Below are 14,880 nucleotides of genomic sequence, written 5' to 3'. Positions count from 1 at the left end.
GGAGGGCAATGCAGGGAGGACAAATACCTGTCCATGTTTAAAGATCCTTGAAAATCTGTGAATTTTTAGTAAGTCTAACACTTGGGCCTTTGTGTGATGATATGTTTTGCTTGTAAATGATGGTAGTCTCTGGCTGACATTTGTCTTAGTTTTCCATCATCTAAGTAAGTGTAATATATAACCATCTAGATATGTGAATTGTAAGGTCATATTAATGTTTGTTAATAGGACTTTTAACCATTTCCCATTATTTCTCCAGGGATATTTCAAGTCTGGAGTGATCAAGGCGGCCTTATATTTAAGGTTGTCTCTGGAAGTAAACATGGGACAAGTAGCATTTACACATTTGAATTATCTACTTATGTTCTGTTAGGTAGGGGCATACTATAGCAAAAATTTAGCATTGGTTATTCAGGGCAGTTAAATTTTGATCTGTATTTTTCTACATTTATTAAAATATTATTACTGTCAAGCCTTATAGTTGACAACCTTTTATTGATTTCTATTTAAATTTTCAGTTTGAACATGTGTTAGTATATCTTGCATTTTAATTCCCTGTGGGGTTGGTGTGTTTTTCTGTTATCTTTCTGTCCCTTAGCCACAGAAATCCGTTTGCTCTTTATCTTTCCCCAGTGACCACAGGCCTGAATACAAGTATATGTGTTTGTGTAATCATAAAGCACAGTAAATGTATATTTTATTTGGTAAAGGCCATCAGTCAATAATTACAATGTTGGTAGTAGTTTTTGAGGTGTGATGTTGTCATGAAGCATCCATTTATTTTATTAGTTAACTTGCAATTTAATCCAACTACCAATCTCTTGTCTTTCCAAATGCATGAAATTCATAAAATGAACGAATAGCTTTTCAACAGACACATAAACACTAGAAATATATCCAGAAATTCATCGAGAATGGTATATGTAGAGTAAGAGGACAATCCCTGGTTACTGAGAGAGGCAGTCATTACTGCCTGATTATTATATTTGTAAAAATGTTGACTCAGTCTTTCAAAAGATGCTAGAAATCTCTATGTAAAAAATCTACAATTTTAAATGTTGGCTACCAATTCTACTAACAAATAGCACTGTGTAAGCCAAAGGGTTTAAACCCAAAACCAATTGAGTTTAACTTAATAGCTGCTAGTTTACCAATTTTGGCCTAATTATAAATAGTAAGACTGCAGAAGAGACAACCCTCTGCATCAGAATTTGAATAGTAAATACTGTATTGCTTTTGGCCTTATGGATAACCTGCTTTGAGCCATAATACATATACTGTGAATAACAAAGCCTTTCCCTGTCATTGAGGTTGTTCCAGTCTCGTTAAAGAAGACAGAAGACACTTAGTAGTATATAACTGGTCCTCCTATGAAGTATACAGAGAATTATTAAAGCACCAAGTTGACTAATGGGACAGAGTTGCAGCACAGACTCAAATATGTTGGATTACAGAAACAGTAATGGTAGTATAGGTGAGATAGCACAGGGGAGAGGTTAAAAGCTTTGGCTTAGAATCAGACATACTTCGTTTCAGGTCCCAGTCCTACTACTTAATTTTGTAACTTTAGCCAAGTTACTTAGTATTGCAGAGTCTTAGCTTCCACATTTTAAAAAATGAGGAAAATAAAAGCTGTCATATACAGTTATTATAAGGATTAAATGAGATCAAATACTTAAAATTGCTTAAGCTAAGGGCATAATGAACACTCAGTAAATACTACCTGTTATCAGTATTGCAATTATTGTTATTTTAGGAGGCACAGAGAATGACTGGAAGAGTCTGGGAGCTTCATAGCAGAGATGCCATTTGATCTGAGTTTCCAGATCGGTATTCACCACACGGACAGAGAGAGGGTGGTTAGGCAGAGGGGCATCATATGCAAAAGCACATGGAGATGGGAAATCGGATGAAAGGAAACTGTTGTCATTTCAGGTGATAATTAGAAAGTCAGTTGAAAGAGAGGAAGCCAATTAGAGAAATACTCAGCAATTGGTTACTAAGTAGGGATTATGAAAAGGGTGACCATATAATTTATCATCTAAATTGGGACTATTTTAGAAATGAATGGGAATGCTAGTAATCATTTTGCTGGGATAACAGACATAAAGCTGTACTGTCCAGGTAAACAGGGATGCATAGTTCCCCTAGATGTAAGAGAGAGGGAGGGGTCGGAGATAACTCTTCAAGCTTAGGTGCCTAGATTTATAGAGTAACACACAGCAGGGAGTATACATGAGGATATTTGAAGAAGTGGATAATGAATTTGATTTTGGCAAGCATGCAAGCTAAGAAGAGTTAATTGAGGGAAACTGCATTGGGTGTATGTGAGGAAACAGATTTTTGCTGCTCTGCTGCTGCTTTGCCCTAAAGATTTTGAAATTGTCTTGTTTCCTAGGTTTTAAAATGAGCTATAGAATAACTCCTGGAGATTTTATATCTCAAATATATTAAAAATATACATACTATATATGTATACATGTGCCCATAAAGATGATCACAGACAGTGGTTGATGCCTGGATGGACATCATAGAGTTCTAGAACACTTCCTGCTGGTCTCCACTCTGTCACTGAGATTTATAACCTTGGGCCAGAACATCAAACTCTTTAAACCCCTATTTTTTTCATTTGTATAATGTGATTGTACTATGTAATCTCAGAGTTCCCTTTTAGCTCAAATATTAAAGTGAGAAAGAAGGGGAAATTTTTGTTTACTTTTCATCAACATAAAAATCTCTCAGTTATATATCTGTTGTTAGCAATTAGGCACAAAGAATATTTCTATGTTAACAAATGTGCTAGCTGCCTGAAAGTTGTTATGGAACCCTGTAGGGTAAAAATAAGTACATGATGCCAAGGCTTCTAAAGGGATGGCCTTGTATATAAAATCACTTAGTTTTTTTAATGAACTACCTATCTTTCTTCCTTTCCTACTCCCTTTTGTTCTTTTTTCTTTTCTGTTAAGATTACTTTCTGTTAAGAATTACTCTTATAGTGAAACACAGTTATAACTTGGGAGAATGTCCTATGCCATAGGGTGTAGGGGCAGAGAAAAGGTTGGAAACTCTTGATTGCTGGCACATCTTAGGAAAGACACAGCTTCTCCTGTCATTTGGGAAAATTCAAAGTCAGCAGGTTACTCAGATTTTTGAAGAGATTCTTATAAATTTGATACCTGGAAACCTGAAAGAATTATAGAGTAGGGTTGTTGATTTCATCAGGTCTGTCTCCAACAGGGTATTGTCTTGAATTTTTAATAAAAACAACGTTCTTCAGCATTATTACTTATAGAAATTTCCTTAAACAAGAAAACAAAATTTGACTTAAGGTTGCTTTTGAGATACTGTTTCTCCTTTTGGAAGCCAGGGGAGCGAGTATGTTTTAAGTTGTTTTGGCATCCCAATAATGATCCACTTATGAGAATTAATAACATTAAATTTTATTGTATTTTAAATGATTCTTTGTTTTTACTTGAACTACATGTTTTAATAAATCTTCAACAAATTTTGTGAAAGCCTTTGCTGTTACGCAATAAAGTACTATTATTAAATACTAGAGGCCCGGTGCATGAAATTCATGCGGGGGGGGGGGGTCCCCTCAGCTCAGCCTGTACCCTCTCCAATCTGGGACCCCTCGGGGGATGTCTGACTGCCGGTTTAGGCCCGATCAGGGGAATTGGGCCTAAACCGGCAGTCAGACATCCCTCTCACAATCCGGGACCACTGGCTCCTAACTGCTCACCTGCCTGCCTGCCTGATTGCCCCTAACTTACCCCCCTGCCGGCCTGGTCGTCCCCAACTGCCCCCCCTGCCGACCTGGTCACCCCCAACTGCCCCCCCACCAGCCTGGTCGCCCCTTACTGCCAACCCTGCCAGCCTGGTTGCCCCTTACTGCCAACCCTACTGGCCTGGTTCCCCCTTACTGTCCCCCCTGCCAGCCTGGTCACCCCCAACTGCCCCCTCCTGCCGGCCTGATTGCCTCACGCAGCCTGCTGTTCAGTCGTTTGGTCGTCCCTCACTAACCATCCTGCTGACCTTGTTGCCCCACGCAGCCTGCTGTTTGGTCGTTACTGTTACTGTGACAGCATCCTGTACAATTTGCATATTCCTCTATTATTACTATAGATAGTGGTATTATTTTACCTTAGATACTCTAAGCCTGAATCCTAATTATAAAGAAAGTGTGACTCAAATTTTTGCATGGACAGCAAAATTCCTCTCTTATCACTTACTATCAGTCATACACTGAACACTGCAGCTTGTAATCATCTTGCAACCATGATTATAGTTGTAGGGGATCACAAGTATTGTAAGAGATCTCAAGAAACTATCATATTCAGTCTTTTGTCTATTGTTGAAAATGTATTTTCAGAATTAAATGAAATGAGTTTTATATGTGTAAAAATCGTAAATCTTCATTGGAAAATAAGGGTAGTAAAGAAAGAAATTATAATCCTAAATCTTATGGAGAGTTAATCATTGTTTACTAGTTGGTGACTAACCCTCAGACATTTTTTAGTACATATATACATATATAAATATCCACACCTAGAATTTAATGTATTTGGATTTATGCCATTTTACTAGTATAACCACCTTTCTTTTTTCTATGATCATGCAGAAATGTTCATGTTTGACTATAGGTATTATAATTTTTAAGACTACATGATATGCCTTTGTTTGGGAAGTACTCTATTTAATTGATGGGTATTACTTTTCTTTCCTATTTATCATTAATATAAACAATACTGTGACAAACAGCTTTACCTATTTTTGGGTTATGGTGGTGTAACTTACCTCCAGAAATGTACCAGTTAATCTACCACCAGCAGTAAACAAAAATACCCCTTTCCTTACATATTGCTTATTTGATAGATATTTGTAAAATCCCATTTAATTTTTATTTATTGATTTGTGGAGTTAAGAATTTTGATGTGTACTGGTTATTTGTGTATATGTATGAGTTATTTATTCATGTCTTTTGTACACATCTCTTTTGGGGAGACTATTTTTTTCTGAGTTGATTATTTTCTGATTTATAGGCATTCTTTGCATTTATAAGTATGTTAAAGAAATCTCTTTGACATACCAGTTGCTCAGATCATAAGATGAGAAGTCATTTTTATTTTTATATTTTTTAATAAATCTTTATTGTTCAGATTATTACAATTGTTCCTCTTTTTTCCCCAATAGCTCCCCTCCACCCAGTTCCCACCCCACCCTCTGCCCTTACCTGCCCCTCCCACCCCCTGTCCTCATCCATAGGTGTACGATTTTTTTCCGGTCTCTTCCTGCACTCCCATACCCCTTTCCCCCCGAGAATTGTCAGTCCACTCCCTTTCTATGCCCCTGATTCTATTATATTCACCAGTTTATTCTGTTCATCAGATTTTTTATTCACTTGATTTTTAGATTCACTTGTTGATAGATATGTATTTGTTGTTCATAATTTTTATCTTTACTTTTTTCTTCTTCCTCTTCTTAAAGAATACCTTTCAGCATTTCATATAATACTGGTTTGGCGGTGATGAACTCCTTTAGCTTTGTCTTATCTGTGAAGCTCTTTATCTGCCCTTCCATTCTGAATGATAGTTTTGCTGGGTAGAGTAATCTTGGTTGTAGGTTCTTGCTATTCATCACTTTGAATATTTCTTGCCACTCCCATCTGGCCTGTATAGTTTCTATTGAGAAATCAGCTGACAGTCGTATGGGTGCTCCCTTGTAGGTAACTAACTGTTTTTCTCTTGCTGTTTTTAATATTCTCTCTCTTTGTCTTTTGCTCTTGGCATTTTAATTATGATGTGTCTTGGTGTGGTCCTCTTTGGATTCCTTTTGTTTGGGGTTCTCTGTGCTTTCTGGACTTGTAAGTCTATTTCTTTCACCAGGTCAGGGAAGTTTTCGGTCATTATTTCTTCAAATAGGTTTTCAGTATCTTGCTCTCTCTCTTCTGGCACCCCCATAATTCGGATGTTGGTACGCTTGAAGTAGTCCCAGAGGCTCCTTACACTATCTTCATATTTTTGGATTCTTTTATTTTCTTGCTTTTCTGGTTGGGTGTTTTTTGCTTCTTTGTATTTCAAATCTTTGACTTGATTCTTGGGATCCTCTAGTCTGCTGTTGGATCTCTGTATATTATTTTTTATTTCAGTCAGTGTATGCTTAATTTCTAGTTGGTCCTTTTTCATATCTTCGAGGTTCTCGCTAAATTTATCGGCCTTTTCTAGAAGATTCTTGAGTAACCTTATAACCGTGGTTTTGAACTCTATATCCAGGTGTTTGCTTTCCTCCATTTCTTTCATTTGTGACCTGTTTCTTTGTCTCCGCATTTTGGCTGCTTCCCTGAGTTGATAGAGTGGCTTTGTGTGAGAAGTCATTTTTAAATCCTCTATATTACATTCTATAACCATTATATCTGCAAGTCCTATCCAACTCATTCTTTACCACCTTCACTGCTATTGTACTCTAAGCCACTTTGATCTCTCCCCTGGACAACAGTAACTTCCCTTAATCATCTCCTTGTTTCTGTCTTGCCTCTCCTCTGTCTATTCTTTTTTTTAAAAAAAATTTTATTGCAGTGTAATTGACATATAACATTATTTTAGTTTCATGCATACAAAATGATTTGATAGACTTATGTATATTGCAGAATGATCACCAGAATAAGTCTAGTTAATATCCATTAACCATACACAGTTACAAAAAGTCTCTTTTAAAAATGTCTTTTCTTTTTATATCTACTCTCTTAGCTACTTTCAAATATGCAATATAATACTATTATTAACTACTAGAGGCCTGGTGCACAAAATTCGTGCACTGGCGGGGGGTGTCCGTCAGCCCAGCCTGTGCCTTCTAGCAGTCCAGGAGCCCTTGGGAGATGTCCGACTTGGGCCTAAGCCAGCCGTGGGCAAACTACGGCCCATGGGTCGGATCCGGCCCGTTCGGCTGTTCTATCCGGCCCGTGGAGCCGAAAGAGTGGAGGGTTCTCTTGCTCTCCCCTCCGCTTTTTTACTTTGAATTTATATTAGTTCACACAAACACTCCATCCATGCTTTTGTTCCGGCCCTCCAGTCCAGTTTAAGAACCCATTGTGGCCCTCGAGTCAAAAAGTTTGCCCACCCCTGGCCTAAGCCGTCAGTTGGACATCTTTACGCTGCTGTGGAGGTGGGAGAGTCTTCCACCACTACCACTGCACTCACCAACCGTGAGCCCAGCTTCTGGCTGAGTGGCATTCCTCCTGTGGGAGCGCACTGACCACCAGGGGGCAGCTTCTGCCCCTTGGTGGTCAGTGCGCATCATAGCGACTGGTCATTCCGCCATTCGGTCGTTTTGTATATTAGCCTTTTATTATATAGGATAGTCATACTGTATATTACATCCCCATGACCTGTTTATTTTATAACTGGAAGTTTGTGCCTTTAAACTTTTTTTACCCATTTCACCAACCTGCCTTTGGCAGCCATCAATCTATTCTTGACTATGAGCTTAGTTTTGTTTGTTTGTTTGTTTGTTTTTAAGATTCCTCATATAAGTGAGACCATACAATCTTTGTTTGACTTATTTAGTCAGTGTAATGCCCTTTAGGTTCATCCGTGTTGTCACAAATGGCAAGATTCATTCTTTTTATGACTGAGCAATATTATATGTATATGGTTTACCCTTTAATATGTTTTCCTTGATAGAATATAAGCTCCATGAAGCCAAGGATTTTTGTCTGTTTCAGTTACCAGTGGGTTCTCAATGTTTTGTACCTGGTAAACAGCAGGGGGAAACACATGCACACCTTTCTAATGAATGAACTGGGGGAATTCTCCCCCACTTAGTAAAGAAGCATGTTTTGGTCCTTTTTTCTGGAGTCATTTATTGTTATTTTACTTCTGAACCCTCATAGTGTTTCTCAGTAGGTGCTGTGCTTGGTTGTTCCCAGGATTTATATGTTAAACAAGAGGTATTTGTTCAAGGATTATTTTAAAGTCATTGAATGGAACTTTGAAAAATCAATTAGAGTCAGCTCATTGTATGCATGGGCAGAGGCAACAAACTTTAGTTTGAAAATATTTACAAAAAAAAGTTACAGTTGTTGCTGACATGTACTATGTTTTTAGGCCTATGATGGTTGTGTCTGAACTGAACATGTACACTTTTTTCTTGTCATTATTCTGTAAACAATACAGTGTAACAACTGTTTGAATAGCATTTACATTGCAGTACTATTATAAGTAATCTAGAGATGTTGTAAAATATGCAGGTGGATGTATGTAGGTTTTATGCAAATACTACATCATTTTATATAACGCATTTGAGCATCCCCAGATTTTGGTATTCATGGAGCTCCTGGAACCAATCCCCAGCGATACCAAGTGTCAGCTATATACCTAAAATAATGAAATGTGAAATATTCAAATAGCTTCTTAAGATAACAATAAATTATATCAGAGTCTTGTTAATATTTGTATACTATTTAGAGTCTCTGGCTTTCTTTCATTAAATTATAGGAGTTAGCAAACATTCTCTGTAAAAGACAAGATAGTAAATATTTTTGGCTTTGCAGCCATTGTTTCTTTCATCGCTGTCATTGTAGCATGAAAGAGGCCGTATACAATATGTAAATGAATGGCTGTTTCAATAAAACTTTATTTATGGGCACTATAATTTAAGTTTCCTGTAATTTTCATGTGTCAATTAATACTGTTCTTTTGATTTTTTTTCCCACCAACTATTTAAAAATGTAAAATGTTCTTGTTTCACGGGCAGTTCAAAAGCAGCTACGTGTTCCCTGGACCATGGTTTGGTGACTCCCTATCTGTAGTTACCTCTCTATTTACGCATCCTCTCATATACAACATTAGAGTAGATAGTAAAGAAGTTGGCCTCTGAGTAGATTTTGTTGACTGTTTCACCTGTTGGTAAACATTCTGTTTAAAATGTTAATTCCTGCAGTATTTGAGCCCAAATCTACATTATCCCTTAAGGCCAGTATTTCAAATTTAAATATATAAACCTTTAACAGAATAGATTCTCAAGTAGAATTCATAAAGGAAATTCATTTCTTGGATATTATCAGATATCTAATATCTTGGCATACTTTTAAGTTCCTTTATCAAAATGAGAATTCGTGTTTTGTTTTGTTTTGTTTTTTAAATATATTTTATTGATTTTTTACAGAGAGGAAGGGAGAGGGATAGAGAGTTAGAAACATCGATGAGAGAGAAACGTCGATCAGCTGCCTCCTGCACACCCCCCACCAGGGATGTGCCTGCAACCAAGGTACATGCCCTTGACCGGAATCGAACCTGGGACCCTTCAGTCCTCAGGCCGACGCTCTATCCACTGAGCCAAACCGGCTAGGGCGAGAATTCGTTTTTTATTTTTCTGCCAATCAGACCTTTTAACTCTGACTTGCTGATCATCTTTATTGACTTTATATTTTGATACCAATTGCCCTTCCAGAATCATTTTTATCAATTTTCATATCCACCGATAATGAAAGTGACTGAAGTGTAGTGATTTTGAAATTCCTTAAAATATTCTCAGCAGTGTAGATCATATATCCAAGTTCTTGCTACCCAAAAGCTTCATTTCCTCATAGGGATAAAAATTCATACAGCATTAAATGTGATTTTTTTTTTATGTGATGTTTTGAGTCACAATATCCAGTGTGTTTTCTGATTTATCAGTTAGTTAAAATAAGTCATGATTATTGGTGCTTTGGAAAGATGAGGAACTCCTTTGTAACAGACTATAGTTATTAGGAGAGAAGAATTGAAATTAGAGGTTAAGATAAAGTTTGAGATTATCATATAAAAAGACTAAAACAAGATTAAAGTATTGAATTATATGTCATGTTAATATGTTACGTTTTGTTGGTATTCTCAGAGGCTTAGAAAATGTTAAAAGTTCAAATGATTTTTAGTTCCTTTTCATTTTACAGTTAAGGAAACTGAAGTACTTTTCTAGCATTTTTCGGCTATATAACTATGTACTAGATGCCTGAATTTGGAACTGTGATTTAACCATGTTATCTCATTCCTTCCTTATAAATGCTCTATGCATAAGATCTTCCCAAGACTTTGTTAATTTAAAAATGTCTGTGCAGTTGCCTCTTTAATATGATTGAAGGTCTTTATAATCTTAGATTGAAAAACTCTCCAATCTATATGTATAGGTATCATGATCCTTTTATTGTCTTAAGCATCTGACTTTATCTATGGATGTTATTTTGGTGACCTACTTTTAGCAATTATCCTTTTTTTCGGGGGGATATTAATTTCCTAGGCAATTGGAGTTGTTAATACTATCTTCCTTTCAGGTAAATGACACATTTTACAGTTCTTTCTTTCTTGGGATGTGGATAACTGTTTAATAAATGCTAAGTAAGAGAATCTTTCCGTTCTGGAACTATTTTCAGCCATAGAATTGAACTGAGTTTGTATTTTCATGAAGCCTTTCTAATTTTTGAATTTAAGTTATACAGTCCCCCTCCCCCATTGGAACTAAAGAGTCAAAGAAAATTAATCATGGCTCTACTGTTCATTTATTTGGCCATGATTCAAAGTGAAATAGTAACTTCATTTTTTATACGTGGAAATGTGATTTTAGCAGTCCATTTAGAAGTAATTGTGAATATAAGCAGTTTCATAATCTCATGAATAGGTGAAATAGTATTTTCCCTATTACTATCTGTAATATAAAATAAATGATACGTCTAAACTGAAATATTTTATTTTATATTCCCACTGGTACATGAGACTTAACTCACTTGAAAATGTTTTTATTAACTCTCACTTTTAAGTGTCCCTATCCACCCCAAATCATCTATACCTATATCCCACCTACCCAAAAATCCAAAACAAAACAAAAAGCAAGTCAGAATTATGCAGGGAGCTCTGCTCTGATAGAACTGATGGAATTCAATGTCGGAGGCTGTGTCTATCAAAAACTTGACCTTAGATCTCCGAGGAGAGACACTGCTTTGTTTTGTGGCTTTTGTAAACTTCAAATCCAGAATAAATACCTGCCTGGAATGTGATGTAGAATGACTGTCCGTGTCCTTTCTTGTTTAATTCTTGTTCCCTCTAAGTTGAACAATGGCTACAATTTTTTCAACCTACTCTGCTAGGATTTTGATAGGCACTTTTTATTTCAATATACTGGTTGAGTGAAAATAAAAATATCCGCTATTTTTAGTCAGATTTCTGACTGTGAAAAGATATCATCCTTGACTCAGAAGCTAAAGATATTTTTAAGGTGAAAGTGCCTTTAGAGACTTTGCAGGTGTCATTTTATCTGTGTGATAATATGGACAAATGACAGGGATCACCCCCCAGTATTGTTTTCTTGAACCAGTAACTGGTTTTAAAACCCATCGTGCTTTGCCTGCTTTTGGCAGATGAACTACTGTGCTAGGTAGTTTATAAGTGAGGTTGACCAAAACCCCTTTGGTCTTTGACTGGGAGGCTGTTACATTCCCTCTCAGATGTCGTGACCTCTACTGTTAGGTTGAAAGTCTCTTTCTCCTTAGAAGGAACACTGCGGAATGCATTGTACTAATGATTGTTGTGCTGTCTTCTCTTGCTGTGGTTAATAGTAATCATCTCTTTTCCTTCCCCTTTCCTGCTGCCTCTTTCCTTTCCTTCCCCATCTTCCCATATACTTTTTGAATTTATTAAACTGGCCTATATATTTTTTCCTTGCTTTTTTTTTTTTTTTTAATTTTGTGGTCTCCTGTCCCACTTTGTCTTCCCCACTTGGCTTGGGTTCCATATTGCTAGTTTTTATGTTCGCACGCTCATTATCACCCTTTTTTGTACTTCAAATCCCAGCAGCTGCCCAGCCAGGTCCCTGAGCACAGCCCTGTGGTTTATGGGACTGTGGAGAGCGCTCATCTTGCTGCCAGCACCCCTGTCACTGCAGCTAGCGACCAGAAGCAAGGTTTGTGTATGACTGTTTTCCTCCCTCTTATCTTTAGTCTCTTTTTATATTAATACACTGCCCTTAGCATTTAAGAGTGAGAGTAAAACATTTAAGGATTATTTAGATACCCACTTATAAACAAAGCTTTGAGTTTGAAAATCACAGTGTTCAACATCTAAGAAAGTAAAGTAGGGGTCATTAGTAAAATTTTTTCTACATTTCTTAATGCCTCAATGTCCGTATATTTTTATAAAAGCTTAACTGCCTTAAACTTTTTCTGCAACAAGGTTGGAAGAATAAATCAAGCATGTATTGCTTTACAAGAAGAACACAGTTTTATTTATGTATTCAACATATTCCTGTGTGTGCTGCCATTCTAAAAACAAAATGTTTCTTCTTATGAGTTTGGCTTTTATGGACTTAGTTGGCAATAGTACTGAGTTCAAACACTGACCCCATCATGCACTAGCTATTTGGTTTCATTGGTCATTACGCATTGTGTCTTAGTTCCTTCACCTACAGAATGGAATAAAGACCTACCTCACAGGGTTGTTGTGGGGATAAGCCTAGCATTTGAAATGTGCTTAAATTACAGCCACAACTACTGATGCAGGAATCATACTAAGGTCTCTATTCCTATTGACTTTGAACGTGGAGTGCCAAATGTTGGCTGAAATAAATAAATCCTTTTGGATTTATAATAGAAAACATTAAGGGAAATCTCACTCCAGAAAGTGGGATATTACAGTCTCTCTTTGATGCCTCATTGGATTTAGGTTGACTTTAGCTAAAATAAGTTCTGTGTTATATTTGTTTTATATGATCGTTTTAGCCCAAAAGATAGATAACCTGGCATGCTTCTAAAAGTTGCACTGTCAGATACTTCTTTGAGCATTGTTCCGATTAGAAACTCCTGCATACTTAAAGCTAAATTTTTAAATATTAAAGTTATTCACCGTGCAGGAATGTGATTCATAGGTATTGAGGAAAACCACTTCCTACTCCCAGTGATAATGCAGTTTTCAGTCAAAATTTAGAATGCTTTCAATCTGAGTGGAGAATAATTTAAAGGTTATTCCCTTACAAACTACTTCTTTACTTTTGCAGTTATAATCCTTTTGCTAGTTAAAATTATTCTAAACATACTGAATACTTACTATGCAAAAAAGCCTTAAAATATATCCTCTATGCAGACTCTCTACATAGCTGGGCCATGCTAAAGAGTTCATAATATTCCTTGATGATGATAGCTCTGACCTGCTAAGATTTTTAGTTGTTAGACACTTGCGTTTTATCTCAGATAGCCCTTGGTTTTCAGAAGAAAGAATGCAGAATTCTTGGTTTCCTCTGTTTTTTATGCTTTGTGGAAATTTGAATAATAAAAATCAACATTTTAAATTGACATATAATATAGATATGGGTGAATTGGAAAATATTTCAGGTTACCTTGATGAAAGAAACACTTTCATTTCAAGTACATTTCATAGAGCTGATAATAATTCTTTGGGACTACTACTGTCTTCCTCTTAGTGTCAACTATCTTTCAGAAAACTCAGTAGTAATAATTTTCTATTTGAAATTTTACCAATAGCTTGCCAATATATAGAATAGTTTTTGAAGGAGTATTTTTATTACTTATTTATTTATTTTTAATATTTTAATTGATTTTTGATAGAGAGAGGAAGGAGAAAGGAGAGAGAGAGAGAAAAAGAGAGAGAGAGAGAGAGAGAGAGAGAGAGAGAGAGAAACATCCATGTGAGAGGGAAACATCCATCAGCTGCCTCCTATCACATCCCCTACTGGGAATCTAATGGGAAACCTTTCAGTACATGGGACAATGCCCTACCAACTGTGTCACACTGGTCAGAGTTGAAGGAGTATTTAAAAAATATATATTTTTATTTATTTCAGAGAGAAAGGGAGAGAGAGATAGAAACATTAATGATGAGAATCATTGATCGGTTGCCTCCTGCATGTCCCCTACTGGGGATCAAGCCTCTAACCCGGGCATGTCCCCTTGACTGGAATCGAACCTGGGACCCTTCAGTCCACAGGCCGACGCTTTATCCTCTGAGCAAAATTGGCTAGGCGAGGAGTTGTTTTTTAAAAAAACTAAATTTATGTAATTCGGATAACATTAGAAAGGGCTCATTCTTTTTCTGAAAAAATATATATTTTTAACACATGATGATATGTTTTGTAGATTTTAGAGAGAGAAACATCAATGTGAAAGAGTTGCCTCTCAGATGTACCCCGACTGGGACTGAACCTGCAACATAGGTGTGCCCTGACCGGGAAACGGACCCACAGCGTTGCATGGGGTAATGCTCTAAGTAACTGAGCCCCTAGCTCGGGCTTCAGAAAATATGTTTTAAATTTAAAAATGTCCTTTTAAATTAAAGTAAGATATTAAATATACTATTTTCAAAGATTGGTATATTAGCTCCAAGAATCAATAGATTATGTATTCTGCCATCAGATTGGTTTTTCTATCCAATGGAAATATCATTTCTGAGGGTTTGCCCTGGATAAAATCTACCATGTTAGCTCTGAAGTCTCCAACCATTTTGAGTCACTTAAATACCTCTTTTTTCAGAAACCATTTTGTTTTCTAAACTGAAAGGATATTATTTTAGCACTTGCTAACTATATGACCTTGAACCTATGACTTAATTTCTAAATCCTCCAGTTTCCCCATCTGTAAAATAGGAACAATCATTTTTACCCCAGTGTCAGTTGTAAGAATTTAAGAACACTGTGTATTTATGGTATTTGACCCAGTTCCTGGTACATAATAAGTGCTTATTTGATAAATGTTGGCTGCTATTAAGTTTCTGGTTTTCAGAGTTTTTGACATGAACAGCTAGAGTGGTTACATGAAGATCTAAAGACCCAGGAAAAGACCTCAGCTTCGTTTGTAGAGAGAAAGACTATCGAATGAATTAAAATTTCAGCTAGTGTTGATTGTGT

The 14,880-nt window shown here is 36.5% G+C and overlaps 1 protein-coding gene across 30 annotated transcripts in view; it reads left to right on the top strand.

Annotated features, from left to right (window-relative positions):
- EIF4G3 (eukaryotic translation initiation factor 4 gamma 3) overlaps positions 1–14,880 on the top strand; it is a 290,494-nt gene that overhangs the window by 157,585 nt on the left and 118,029 nt on the right. For 23 of the 30 annotated variants that reach the window (XM_080657147.1, XM_080657145.1, XM_080657149.1 and 20 more), the window contains one exon: positions 11,820–11,928. In XM_080657147.1, coding sequence (XP_080513273.1) covers positions 11,820–11,928 — 109 coding nt within the window. The remainder of the gene's footprint in view (positions 1–11,819; positions 11,929–14,880) is intronic. The other 7 variants (XM_080657146.1, XM_080657133.1, XM_080657143.1 and 4 more) reach the window with 1 other exon arrangement.

Source organism: Plecotus auritus (assembly GCF_963455305.1).
Source record: "Plecotus auritus genome assembly, chromosome: 2".
NCBI classification, from domain to species: Eukaryota; Metazoa; Chordata; class Mammalia; order Chiroptera; family Vespertilionidae; genus Plecotus; species Plecotus auritus.
The sequence above is the reverse complement of the archived record's forward strand: the minus strand, read 5'-3'. Positions and strand labels throughout refer to the sequence as shown.